Raw genomic sequence first — 14,649 nt, 5'->3', positions numbered from 1 at the left:
AAATATGATCATCTGCACCAGCATACCCCCATCTCTCTCTCTCTCTCTCTCTCTCTCTCTCTCTCTCACACACACACACACACACACACAAACAAACTGAATACAAGGGAAATGCAAAGATTCTAACAATAATTATGCATAAAAATACACAGTTAAAACATTTAACTAATTTTTTTTGTTCTTTTAAAATGTCAGTTATATTAAACATTCCTTAAAATAATGAGGTTTAAAATAAAGAACATATGAAGGGCACTGCTGGATCAGACCAGTGCTCAAACTAGATGCCTATGGGAAGCTCACAAGCAGGAAATGAATGCAATAGCCTCTCCCTCTGTTGTTTCTCAGCTGCTGATATTCAGAGATATGCTGCCTCTGATCTTGGAAAAAGTATATAGCCATTATGACTAACAGCAATTGAAATCTGAATTTAATTCAAACATTTCAAAAATGTACACATTCTTAAACTCTTAAACCTGAATCTATGATCCTGTACCAGACACACTGAACTAAAGCTTGATATTCTATGAAGTCAACTATGAAACTTCAGTCTGTCAACCAAAGCACATTTTCTGCTTCTAAGAAATGTAAACATTGTAGAGCAAAATGCATGTGAACTGCATTATCACAGATTTTGGAATGATGCTAACCAGTATGAAATGGATTCCCAGCTATACCCAGAACTACATTTTAGTAAGTTCACAATGGCCTGGAATTGTAGAGAGGCACAACCTGCACATCTCACAGAGTTGTATCAAATAATGGGAAATCATGGTTTCTTACTACAAGAATGAGCTGCAATGAGTTCTGGGCTCACACGCTCCTCTCTCCTCTTTTGATCTTCTATGTAGAGAAGATCAAAAGCTTCTGCTTTCAATTTCAAACTCACTAGAGTTTCCTGTCATGCCCAAACCTGGGCATCTGAAATCATGTTTCAAACCTGACTTGACTGCGAACTCTCTTCCAAAACAAAACAAAGAAGTCGGCAAAACAGAATGAACATTCCTAGGAGAAACCTACCGACCATCTTTCTGAGCAGCTCCACCTTCAGTTATTGTTTTTACAAAGATTCCAAGCTTTTCCAATCCTTGATCTGCTCCAACACCCATTCCAATTATACTGATACCTAAGCCACTGTCACCTATACAAAAAAAATGCATTTAAAAATTAGTTTCATGACCAAAATGCTGTATCTTCACTTAATATACTGTTTCCATAACAAACAATAAGTTATTCAGTCTATCCTTACAACTATGAGAACTAAAATAAGGAGTGCATTTATATAGTCATATATATATACACACACACACACACACACACACACACACACACACTATGGTAACCCAATGAATTTTTATCTGTTTTTGCAGACATTCCTGTACTCTACATACTTCCATTTTATTTATTGTTTAATGAGTTTATGTATTGCATTTGTAATCCCCCCATAACAAACCTTTTTCTTAGCCATTTGGATACGATAAGAAACTGAAAACATTTTCCAGCGCAGAAAACATCATCAAACATTTAGGAAGAAATCCTATACTAAGCTGACAATGGGCCAGTTCTCACAACATGACAATTCATCGTGGGTTAATTTACCTGCAAGGAACTGCAGCATGTGCCTTCTGCCGTTATGAATATACAAGCCCGAGTTGGCCATTGTCCTGTGAAACTAGCCAGCACGGGTAATTTGAGGGTTAAAGAATCCTCACATCACCCTCAACGAGGTCATGGGTTCTGCTAGAGTTTCATAACCCTCAAATAACCCCTGCCAGCCAGGTTTGCATGACATAATAAGCCATGGTAACCCCCAGCTGGGGCTTACATATTAATAATGGCGGATGGCACATGATGTAGCGTTCTGAAGATTAATTAACCTACAGTGGACTGTCCTATTATCTAAACAAGGTGAATGTATTTAAATTCTTTACAGGGCAATCCTACACAGTCAGAAATGTCTCAACTATATTAATTGAACTTACTCCCAGATAAGTGGGTATAAGAATATAGCTTAAGCAGCACATTCTAGCGATCTTGTGACTTGGCACTTGGTATTTTCCATCTCTAATAATGAACCCAACCATGACTGCATGAAAATACTTTTATGGGACTAACATTTAACTTTTGCACCTTTTTCAATTTCCACAGGAAAAACCTCCATTTTCTCCACCCTTTTTTCAAGTTCATACTCTGCTGATGCTGCCACAGGATCAACCTCTTCGTTACGTCTATCATAGTCTTCATTAGAGTAAGTACTGAACACCTGAAAAAATAAGAGAGTTTTAAGATAGTTTTTGCTCATGAAAGTTGACTACATCTATAAACCAGACACTATTTGCAATTAAATACTAATTTAGAACAGTACATTTTCATGATCCCTTACAATCTCGCTAACCAATAATTTAGGATGTATGTACTCTGTACCAAAAATTATTTCAACTCTGCACCAAATAAACTCAAATTCCATGGCAAGAGAATACAAAATGTAGACTTAACATGAAAATGAGACATCTAATACTGGATATACTTGCATAACTTAGTTTGCTTTCATAACCTAGGTTTTCAAAGGAGTAAATAATCTAAATTATTTAATTTTATTCACAAAAACAAGGAATCTGAAAGACTATGATTACTTATAGGAAGAGTATTAGGACTGAGACAAAAGAAAAAAAATAGGCATAAGTAAGAAAAGAAAAAGTAACTGTCCATGAGAATGAAGTCCTGCTGCCTGATTGCTGATGGATTTTCATAACTACTCCACACCAGCCCATTCTTATGGTTCCATTGCAATGATGTGCAATGGAGTGGGGCGGAGTGGGATCTTCTAAAGATAAAATTTTCCAGTATTTTATTTTTCCACGGAAAACTTCTGTTTCATAAGTTCATTAGTAAAAATGAACATATACCAATTGCAAATATATTTTTCAGCAAGATTGGCTATTTCAAATTGTAATTAATGTTTATCTTAGCACATATGTGAAAGAATACAGATATGTCATTGAAATACATATATAACTCTGAGTGAAATGGAACTAATAGTGACAGTAGAACTGAAGGAACACCAACAATCATAGTGGAAGAGAGTTGAACTCTGCTGAAATAAATGACTGGTTGTCAGTGTATCGTGGACATTTCTTTGGGCTACTAAAATTAGTGTATCAACAGTTTTCAGTTCCTCTGTTTAAATTTAAGGGGGGGGACTAATGTAAAGAAAGAACCTGCTATTGTATTTAAATATTTACAAGTATTGCAATAAAATATCTACATAATATAGCATTAATTAAATTAAAATGTGCTTTATTTCCCCCCTCAAGTATCTCATGTTAAATATTTTTGGCATATTGAGACAAATTTTTTTACATGGGGTACTTCTTTTGGCTTTATTTAGTAAATACAAGTAAAACAAACATGCTAAATTCAATCTCTCTAGGGCAGGAGTGGGCTACTTATGGCCCTCCAGGTATTTTGGCCTATGGCTCCCATAAGTTCTAGCCAGCATTGGTAGGTCAAAATAACTGAATGGCCACAAGTTGCCCAACCCTATTCTATGGCATCAGAACATTTTCTGATGCAAACTGAAAATGCACCTGTTCAAATGACTCTAATTTGCACTGGAAAATTTTCCAACTCAAAATTTGGCAGAAAACCCATGAAACTACGCCACTTCAGATCAGTCTGGGGAACATATTGGCCCAAACAGATTTGAACTTACATGCTAAACACAATCTTTTCTACTTTCAGATGACAAATATCTGCACTGAAAGCCATTATACTTTTTTGATGAAAGGTGTTTTTCTGAAAGGAAGGAACCCATAAACCTTCTGTCCACAGTAAAACAGATAACATATTTAGATTTGTAAGAACGAAGCTGTTTTCCAGGAACAGGAAATATCCAGTTTCAGATAACACTAGAGTTAGTAATCATTGTGGGACAACTTCTCAATCTAAAAACTAACTAGTAAACAAATATTTGTTACTTATTGGTTAGCTGAATAAAGTTAGTTTTGGAGGAAGTTTTTGTTTCAACTAAAGAAAAATGTAATAGGTATGGCTTCATACAGCAGCCAAAAACTGGTTAAGAAATTAAGGCTGCAATCCCAGGAGTAAGCCCCAGTAAGATTTACTTCTAAGTAGAGATGTACAGAATTGTGCTGTGAGTCACATAGCAGAAATTGCAGTTGCTACACTAGTATTATTATTATATTATTATATCTATTTGTATCCCACCTTTTGCTCAACACTAGGCCTCAAGGTGGCCTTACAAAATTTAAAACATATACATTTAGTATAGTTTGCACCAGCTCACTGAAAAAAAATCTTATTACAAAAGAGGAAAATATTTTCATGATCAAATTCCTTCCTTCATAGGTAAATTTTATTCCATAAATATGACTGAAATATCACCTAACCAATTCAAAATTTGGGTACGTTACATAAGAACTCCAAGTACAGCCTTGGAAATTACACAAAAGTAGTGAGAGGAAAGATGAAAGATTCATAATTTCCTGCAAAGCAGGAATTCAAGTAAGTTCCACACACATCTGGAACCTATGTACATCACTGTAGGGGAGATGCACGAGTATTAACTTTGTACATTAGACAGGAAGCAGAAGAGAAGTAGCACAAGATGGTAATAATAATTTATTTATAAAGCACCCACCAAAAATTAAAAACACACAGGCCTTGCCCACGGATTTACAATTTGACATACACCACTTTTAAAAATGGAAAGGGAAGAAGGAAAGGTAATTGTGCTTCCTTTATCACTGAATGTGTAACATCCAAAGTCACCTCGAAAAATTAGACTAAAAATGCAGTTGGATAAAAGGATGTCCTCTGAAAGAGGACATGACAACCTTCCTTCCTTCCTTCCTTCCTTCCTTCCTTCCTTCCTTCCAGGGCTCCACAATGGTTACAGAAAATATTGGGTAGATTTCAAGGACTTGTTTTAGAACTGTAGTGAGTCAAGGCTTATACAGTTCTCAAAGTTGTCTCAAACAATTTGTGGGCCTCTCTAGACTCTAGCACTGAATGGAATGGAGTCAATGACTGGGTCTTGAAACTGCAGATGCACACATACACACAACAACATGAACTGTGGACTTGTTTTTTTTAAAATGTATTGTGTTACTGCTGGTTATGTGCCCTTGCCCTTGGCATAGCAACAAATCATGAACAGAGGGTGGGACGCAGCAGGATGCACTCCTCCTGCGCCTTGCTCTCCGTTCCCCACAAAGTCCTGGCGGCTGGCAACAGGGGATGCTGGGAATTCCTGCAGCTCTCAAGCAGCAGGAGTTCCTAGCATGCCTGTCCCCAGTCACTAACAGTTTCCCTCCATGGAGCGGGTGGGGGCAAGGGGCATGCATGTCTCTGGGAACATGTGGGGCACCGCAACTGGCAGCATCTCACCCAGGGATGTGCCCGTCCTGGAAAGTGTGTGGGAAGCTGCCAATTGTAGTGCCCCTTTCCAGGATGGGATTATTTCTCATGCCTATAGAGCCCATCAAGACACAGCCCTTTCCAGGATGGGATTATTTCTCATGCCCATAGAGGGGTTTCTGCTGCTCTCGTCTCGCAACATTGTAGGCATGGGAAATACAATCAACGGAGCCCGCCCCATGACACGATAATCAGCTGTTGTACAGATAATCAACTCTGCACATCGTTGATTATTTGCGTTGGTTATTTTGGGTAAATAACCAAATGTGGCATGTTTTTTCTCCAACAGACACAATAATCAACGATGGACTATTTAGTCTACTGTGGACTATTTAATCAACCGTTGACTATTGTGTCGTCTGAACCCAGTCAGTAAGTGGCATGAACAGTACTTCTCATCACCAGCTATTTCAGTAATAACTTACACTCAAAATATATATGATATGATATCATGGGAATGGCTACTATTAGCACTGTGTGGCTAGTAGGTTAAGAAAACTTCCCAGCCCTTCACATGTTCATGAGTTTCCCTAAAAGTACTTACAATCCCATTTGATATTGAAAAATAAGCCCCTCTCCAAATGCAAAATATAAAGTGCATGTTTAAACACACACAAAAACTTCACCTCTGAGGATGCCAACTGATATTAAATAAGAGGAGGGCAACCAGGATGATCAGGGGTCTGGAAACAATGCCCTATGAAGAGAGACTGAAAGAACTGGGCATGTTTAGCCTGGAGAAGAGAAGATTGAGGGGAGACATGATAGCACTGGCCAGGATCTCTTCTCGATCTTCCCAGAGTGCAGGATACGGAATAACGGGCTCAAGTTAAAGGAAGCCAGATTCCAGCTGGACATCAGGAAAAACTTCCTGACTGTTAGAGCAGTTACCTAGGGAGGTTGTGAGCTCTCCCACACTAGAGGCATTCAAGAGGCAGCTGGACAACCATCTGTCAGGTATGCTTTAGGGTGGATTCCTGCATTGAGCAGGGAGTTGGACTCAATGGCCTTGTAGGCCCCTTCCAACTCTGCTATTCTATTATTCTATGATTCTAAGACATGTGCAATATTTTTATCATGATAACCAAGACTAGTTAAAAGAGGCAACAAGATGTATATATTATTTTGCATACCTGTATCAATTACAACATAGCAGGCTTCTTAGAGATTACTGCTACACATCCTGCACATAGAAATAATCAGTGATAAAACAGCAGAGACTGGGCTGAGCCTGGAGGACAGTTCAGCTCATTCCCCAAACAAGGAAGTCCCCGGTTGTGCATACAAATCAGCTAGGAGGATTTTCAAGTTCTTTGAGATTCCGTAAACACAGAAGAACCACAGTCTACTATCACTAAACTGGACCGCTTTTGTACTATTTATACTAGAAAAAATAGTATACCAGCACAGATATTTCTGTGTATACAACTAACAGGAAACCATAACAAATCATATACTTTTGTTGGTTAAAAGGAAAACTTAACTTTGTGTTATAGGAAAAATATAAAGAGTCTTGTGGCACTTAAAGACCAACAAATTTATTCTGGCATGAGCTTATTTCAGAATGCATTTGTTAATATTTAAGGTGCTACAAGACTCTTTGTTGTTTTTGCTACAATAGAGTAACATGGTTATTCCTCTGGAAATAGGAAAAATATAGTAATGTCCATAATTCAGGGGTAGTTTTACTTGGCATTTTTATTTATTTATTTATTGCATTTATATACCGCCCCATAGCCGAAGCTCTCTGAGCAGTTTACAAAAGTTAAAAACAATAAACATTAAAAACAAATATACAAAGTTTAAAAACATAAAAAGCATAAAAACAACAGTATCCTTATGAAAACAGCTATTAAAAACAAACAAACTCAGCTCATGTTGTTAAATGCTGTTAAATGCCTGGGAGAAGAGAAAGGTCTTACCCTGGCGCCGAAAAGATAACCATGTTGGCACCAGGTGAGCCTCGTCGGGGAGATCATTCCATAATTGGGGGGCCACCACTGAAAGGCCCTCTCCCTTGTTGCCATCCTCCGAGCTTCCCTCAGAGTATGCACTCGGAGGAGGACCTTATATGTAGAGCGCAGTGAGCGGGTAGGTTCATGTCAGGTGAGGCATTCCGTCAGGTATTGTGGTCCCAGGCCATGTAAGGCTTTATAGGTCAAAACCAGCACCCTGAATTGGGCTCAGAAACGTTTAGGCAGCCAATGCAAGCGGGCCAGAATCAGTCTTATATGTTCAAACTTTCTGGTTCCAGTTATCAATCTGGCCGCTGCATTTTGCACAAGCTGCAGCTTCCGAACCGTCTTCAAAGGCAGCCCACGTAGAGCGCGTTGCAGTATTCTAATTTGGAGGTTAAAAATTCTAATTTTAAAAAAGCTTTAAATACATCAAGAGATTCTGACCTAGTTTGCACAATCACTGTGGCTTAAACAAATAACCCAACAAAAGGCTATGGGTTATTTGAGAGTTGATTCTTCCTCAAACAAGCCACACCGCCAGGATCCAAACAGGGCAAGCAATTAGGTAAATGGTACCTGACATCATTATGGCTTAAACAAGCCACTGTGTTTGAGCCACAGCATTCCTGTGAATCAGGCGTCTATATAGCAATAATGCAGGTAAAGCATCTTCAGGCCTGGCCCAAATCGGATGTAATGCTGCTGCTAGAGATAACAGCAGGCCACAGGATCACTTGCTTTTTGTCTCTGCTGTCTGGCTCAGATTTCCACTCTCTTCCCTTATCATTCTTAATCATAGTACATCTTCACTTATACACTGATCATAAATAACAAAAATCAGGATTTCAGTTTTACCATAGTTAGTACTGTAGCAGATGTATCACTGACAAAGGAATGAAAGCATGCTGTAAAGGAGAAAGAGGGAATGGAGTGTATGAGCTTTCAGCACATTCTCAATCTATGTTACATCTGACTGCAGCCTGTTTTGCACATCACAACAACCCAGCTTTTTTTAAGACCTGAGTTGTTGTGAACTAATGAGCATGCCAGTGCACTGTCTGATTGTTCCTGCTGGAAAAGGGAATAGCTAACAACTAAGGAGCTCTTCCTCCCTGCGTTATTTGTCTTGAGAGCAAATTAGGAGATGTAAGCCAGAGAAACAACCCATGGTTTGTTGGGCTACTTCTTTCTTGCTGGGGGGAGAGACAAGCCAGTTTCTAGTTCATGTACCATGAACAACCCATAGACAGAGAATCTATGGGTTGTTCAGCTGCTTCCAACAGAAGCGATCAAGCAGTGTACACTAGCACTCACTCATTCACAATAACGAGCTCATTATTTTAAAAAAAACACCTCTGGGTTGTTAAGACATCTAAACAGGGCCTATACAGCAGAAGTACTAGGGATCAAAATATTTTGCCTGAAATTAAAATTACTAGTCAAATATGAAGTGGACAAAAGACAAACCATGATGTTTGCTGGGGCAAAGCTTTTATAAATGGTCCAAAGTTAAAAAAAAATGACAGTAAACATGTCAGCTGAATTTTTGTTTTAATTCTCAATTAAATTAAGATATCACATGATGATCAGTTCTCCCCAATAGTTTACCTCAGCTTTGTCTATGAACTATGAATGAGATTTTGGATCCAGAAAACACAACAACTGGCTTCAATCCAGAGCAGTTCCTTCTCCACATATATTTCCTAAGTTTTCAAAGGTTAAATGAGGCTGAGATGATAGCTTTTTGAACTCAAAGTTGAAAAATAAAGTGAAACAATGACACATTTTACTTCCTCACATGACCTGCACAATGTTCGTTTGAAACTTGACTATTTGAACATGAAGTTCAACTGTTAAATTCTCACCTCAATGTCTGCCACAATTTTTTCCTAATAGCAAGTTAAAGAATTTAGGCTACCCAAAAGCTACTTAGCAATGGATGGGAATATAAGCATCATTCTAAAGACCTTTCTACATAACACTGGACCACAGTGCAAAGATCTGTAAGAACTTAGCACCTGAATAAATGATCAACAGAAGGCCAAAGTGGATATGAGGTGATGATAAATGTGTATTTGCATTTTATATGCACATTTAAAAAAAATGCAAATAGCAACAACTGGTGGACACATAATTAATCATGATCGCTGCAGACACAGAGGAGTAAGAAATGGTTAAATTCCCACCTCCATGCGTGCTGCAATTTTAATAATTATCAAACACTTCCTGCCACCTAAGCTGATGCTATTTGCAATTTTTAAAACCTGCATATTAAATGCAGACATATTTAACACCTCACCTAGTTTGGTCCACAATTTTGACAATGACAATTACCTGTTTGGAGCGTAGAGGCCCTGAATTCAGTTCATCCACCCTTCTTTAAGTAAGTGACTGGCATAGTCAGAGCAGACTGCATTGACCATGCATGGTTAAGGAATGTGCCCAAGGATTAACCTGGCACACCAGGTGCTTTGTTTTGCTTTTTACTCCTTGTGCAGTAATTTTTTTTTAACTCTTAACATCAGGGGCACTGTACGTATAATACATAAATAGCAGACATAATGTGCCTTCTAATTATGGTTATATAAAATAGCTGTAGAACAGAACTTATGCAGAAAATTGACAAATACGAATTGTGAAATTTTACTCCATAGTACAAGATGGTTTACAGCATGATTCAAAGTACGTTTATTCAGAACCAAGACGTGCCAGTTTCAATGGGACTTATTCCCTAATAGGCACACTTAGAATAGCAGCCTCAGACATCTATCCAAGGCTCAGTAGTTACTACATATTAGCAGGGCATTATAAGAAGGGTTTTAACAAATATTTCTAAAAATCCTAGAATGCACTTTAAGATGGGTGTCTAAAATGCATTTCACACCCTTTTCTTAGTTTCTGTAAGTATTAAGAATATCAGACATAACTGAGCAATTTAAATTAATATAGTTTACCTCTGTGATATGTAGTCATTTACTAATATTCTAACCAGTATTGGGTTAAGACGCTTAATGAGGGTATGCATTTATATTGTAATGAAGAGCTACTAACAATTAATTATTCAAAGACCAAGGTGGTGGTCTTCGGCAGGAGTTTAAATATTAACTTTCAGGCTTTAAAAGATACACCTAATGCACACCTGGAACCTAATTAAATTCTAAAGTCAAAGGAACTTATTTTAGGAAGCCATAAGAATCACATCACACTTGGCAGAATTAACAAAGGGCAATCTGGGTTAGAAGTACTGTCTGTTACAAAAAATCTATATTATAACTTTACATACCATAAATTAATCTAACACTGATCTGACCTCACAGTGGAACTCACAAAGCTCCTTTCCTAAACTTCTGTAATACACTGGCAATATTCACACATGCTAAGCCATGATTTCATATGACATGAACAAGCAGGCACAACCCACAGCAACCTTCAGGGTTGTACGCTCCCACCTCCTTTCTCCTCTTCCCAGGAGTTTGGGAGCTTTTGCTTCCACTTTTAATTAAGCACAACTTGCTGTGACATCCAGACCTAGAACTGCAGTTAATCTTAACTATAGTTAGCTGAAACTAGCCAACTTTGAAAACCAGTTTGAAGTCAGCTACTTTGAAACTTAGCCATAATTAACTGTTAACGACAGTTATTTCCATGCCAGCCAGGAGGGGGCAGGGGTTGGATTTCCAACTCCCCCTTCCGAGGTCAGACAATGTCTAGGAGCCATTGCTCTCTTAGAGCCTAATATGAATGCTTATTTGGAAGGCACATTGATAACAAAAGAGACTAGCTTCTGAGCACATACATGGATCAAGTTTATAGACTTTTATAGCTACATTCAGTATTACATACTTAGCACTATCATTAAACCAATAATAATCATGTTACCATACAATATTTAAATGTCTGGAAAGTGCATAATCAAAACAGAAATCAGGAGAGAGAAAAATGTTACTATTCATGACACTTTTACCTTGATTGGGGCTGAGGAAAACTTCACTTTTCTATCTGGATCAGGATCTTCTTCCTCAGAGAGTCCAGGAAATTCCTCATAATCACTTTCATAGTTGTATTCCTCCTCTGGCAAAGTTTCTTCCCCTTCAGGGCCCTGACTACATGACTCTGTTTCTTTCTCATCATCAAAAGCAGCATTCTCTATCCCAAAAGCACTGGAACAAAATCTACTAAAATTCTCTCTCTGTTCTACTTCTTGTCCTTCTTCGTCTTCACTATCCCCTACTTGTTCTACATGGTCCTTCTCTTTTGTTTGAACTTCCTCCAGAGATACACTCTCTCTCACTCCTTTCTGACTGGCCTCACTGCACACACTAAGTTTCTCCATTTCCTCAAAACTAAGGCCACTTCCTTCCCCTTCCCAACTTGGGAATCTGAGTGGTTTCTCCTTCTGGAAGACATTAACTTCTCCCACAACTTCATTGTCATTGCTTAAAGTTCTATTCTGCACCATAATCAATTCAGCTCTAACTACTTCTACCTGGGAGATTTTTATGGGGGCTCTATCAACTTTAGTGGGAGTGTTGGTTGTATACTGCTGGCTCCTTTTAGAAGTTGCTTGATCTCTTTCTGATGCTTCCTCAGTGGTCTTACTCCATTCTTCTCTTTTGCTAACACTGCTGCTACTCAAAAGATCAGGTGGCACATTAGGCTGATTCTGCCTCAAGCATAGTTCTTCTGTAACCACTGGCGATTCCCAGCTGCAAGACACTGTCTGGACAGAGCTAGGAGAACCCTCATTTTTCAAAGTGTCTTTGGATTCCTCACTATCACTATCAGCCAAGAAACTTTCCAGTCTTCTAGAAATAGGTCCAGCATTCAGCAAGGAGGATCTACAGCTACCACTTGACTGCTGCAATTTGTGTTCACTGCTTCCTTGACTCTCTGCTTTGTCTACGGCAACCTGAGAGCTCACATCAGTATTGAAATTAAAGTGATCTATCACATTACTACAGTCAGAAGAGGCAGATCCATGTCTCCTCCTATCTTCAGTCCTTTCCCCTTTGCTGGAAGTACATTTGTCCAATGAGCTTGGCTTCACATTCCTTTCAAATAGTTTCCTCGTCTCGGAAAACTTCTCTGCTAGAGCAGCTTTGTCAAGATTTCCCTCATCATTGCTGCAGATAATTTTCTCAGTGAATGAAGCTGAAGGTAAAGAATCCGGGGGACTGGTGAAGGGGATAGAGCTAATATTGATCATGTTATTTTTCTGTACACAGAGGAAAGATGGGCTACTGGGAGAAGGAGGTGCAGGGTCGGTTGAAGCTGTTTTGGTGAGAATTTTGGGCTCAGAAGGTGGGCTGTTCTCACAAGTTGGAGTGGAAGAGCCACCCATCTGCATAAACATATTTTTGATCTTGTGTACTCTGTTGCCATAGTTAACAGCTCTGCCACGAACATGTGGATCATTACCTCCTCCATTGGATGAGCTTGTTAGCTTTTGCTGGGGGCCAGATTTGTTTGAAGCATTATCATTATTCACTGAATCAAAACTGCATTTAATAGCATGAAAATCAGCTTTATAGGCATTTCTGTGTGGAGAAGCACTTCTTAAAGTCCTCTCTCCTTTGCCTTCAGTCTTCATCATTGTCAAAAGGAGAGAGACTTGACTTGTTTATAGGTGGGGGGGGGAAGAAAACCAACAGCAGCTGCCCCTGCTGCCCCCCACAATACTTGGATAGAAGCCTATTACAGACTGGAGAGCGAACGAGACTGAAAGACGCCTCTGACCAGCTTATTCTTCCGTGCAGGCATTGAAGTGAGTTGTGGGAAGAGAGAGAGGAACACACAGAGAGAACAAGCGCTCCAGGAATGTATCTGGAGAAACGGGATGCTAATGCCACAGCTGATCCACTCCTATCCAGAAAGCCATCTGGAAAATAAAAAAGAATAAGTTAATGAGCCGGCAACCTCACCCATTTATTCAAGTATTTCAACCTTGTCTCAAATGGAATTCGATACCCCAAGGAGCAGTAAGAAACTCATCTTGATTGTGCTTTATCAGCTAAAGAGGAAGCAAAAGAAAACAAAACAACAACAAAAAAAGAACATGGTACGAAAATTAAACCTCTGGATCTCAGGACTTCACACAAGCCCCATGTCGAAGGGGCTTCAATTAAGAATGTGCTTTCACTGCTAAAGCTCAGTTCTATAAGCGCAAAGTAATAAAAAAGAAAAAGAAAAAGAGGAGAGCAGAAAATGGCTTTAAGTAAGTGTCTCTTCTTCCCTCACCACTGAATAACTACAGCCAGCTCTTCTTCATCTGGGATTAAGGCAAAACGGCTTCCAGGGTAGAGGATGCGATTTCCAGGCAAGCTTGAGCCCCGGCATTTAGCACGACAAAAAAAAAAAAAAAAAACTGTTCTCACGCTGCACAGCTGTTTGTTTGTTTTTCTGCCTCGAAAACAAACTTGAGGGGGGAAAGAGGTCTCGGCCTGTCTGCCCAACCGCTCCAAGAGACAGGACTGTCCGTCCAAGTCTACCTCGCCACTTCCTTAAAGGCCCATCATCTCCGGTTCTAATTCCTGAGGGAGGGAGGCAAGCCCCGAGAGTGGAAGGGGAGACGTGGACTCGAGTACTCCCCCTTCCCTCACCCGGAATCTCGGCTCCGTTTGCTTCTGGTCAGGCAGGAATGCAAACAATCTCGGCCCAAACTTGAGGCTTCCTTGAGGGTGGAGGGGGGGGGGATCGAGTCGTCGTCGTCGTCGTCGTCCCCTCCTCTGCCGCCGGGCTGGGAGTGTGGAGAGAAGTGAGCGCTAGCTCCCGCGGCTCACAATGGAGCCGCCACCACAAACTCCCCGCTTCAGCCTTTGCTCCTGCTCCTTTCTTTCCCGGCGGCGGCGGCGCCTCCGAGCTTTGCCGCCCGCCCATGAAAACTTTCCAAACCAGCCTCTTCGAACTACTTACCTGAAGTAGTTAAGCACCGCAGCACTTTCCCTTTGGCTGCTTATTCGCGGCTTCCCACTCGCGCTTTTCCAACCGGCGAGCACACAACGGGTTATCCCATCCGCCCCCTCCTCTTCCTTCGGCAGCTGCCCCCGGGCTCCTCTTCTACTCCTCTCTCCCTCTCTCTCTCTCTTTCACTCCACCCCCTCACAAACTATTCGCCCGCCCGCTCTTCCACCACCACTTCGACTCTCTGTCTCGCGCGCCCGCCCGCACCGCCAGTTTATAGATCAATGATTTCTTTCTCCTCTTCCTTCCTCCCTCCCCCCACCCCCCTCGCACCTTTTCAGGGCCGCGCGGGTAG

At 40.2% G+C, this 14,649-nt stretch overlaps 1 protein-coding gene across 3 annotated transcripts in view; it reads right to left on the bottom strand.

Annotated features, from left to right (window-relative positions):
• LOC134392238 (neurabin-1-like) overlaps window positions 1–14,434 on the bottom strand; it is a 48,452-nt gene extending 34,018 nt beyond the window's left edge. Inside the window, exons 1-4 of one of the 3 annotated variants that reach the window (XM_063116386.1) lie at window positions 14,307–14,434; window positions 11,359–13,272; window positions 2,113–2,260; window positions 1,018–1,138 (exon numbers count right to left, since the gene is read on the bottom strand). In XM_063116386.1, coding sequence (XP_062972456.1) covers window positions 1,018–1,138; window positions 2,113–2,260; window positions 11,359–12,987 — 1,898 coding nt within the window. In that variant the 5' untranslated portion in view covers window positions 12,988–13,272; window positions 14,307–14,434. The remainder of the gene's footprint in view (window positions 1–1,017; window positions 1,139–2,112; window positions 2,261–11,358; window positions 13,273–14,306) is intronic. The other 2 variants (XM_063116387.1, XM_063116388.1) reach the window with 2 other exon arrangements.
• Window positions 14,435–14,649: the final 215 nt, after the last annotated feature.

Source organism: Elgaria multicarinata, chromosome 2 (genome assembly GCF_023053635.1).
Source record: "Elgaria multicarinata webbii isolate HBS135686 ecotype San Diego chromosome 2, rElgMul1.1.pri, whole genome shotgun sequence".
Taxonomy (NCBI): domain Eukaryota; kingdom Metazoa; phylum Chordata; class Lepidosauria; order Squamata; family Anguidae; genus Elgaria; species Elgaria multicarinata.
Note: the sequence above shows the minus strand (reverse complement) of the source record. Positions and strands in the feature narration are given on the sequence as shown.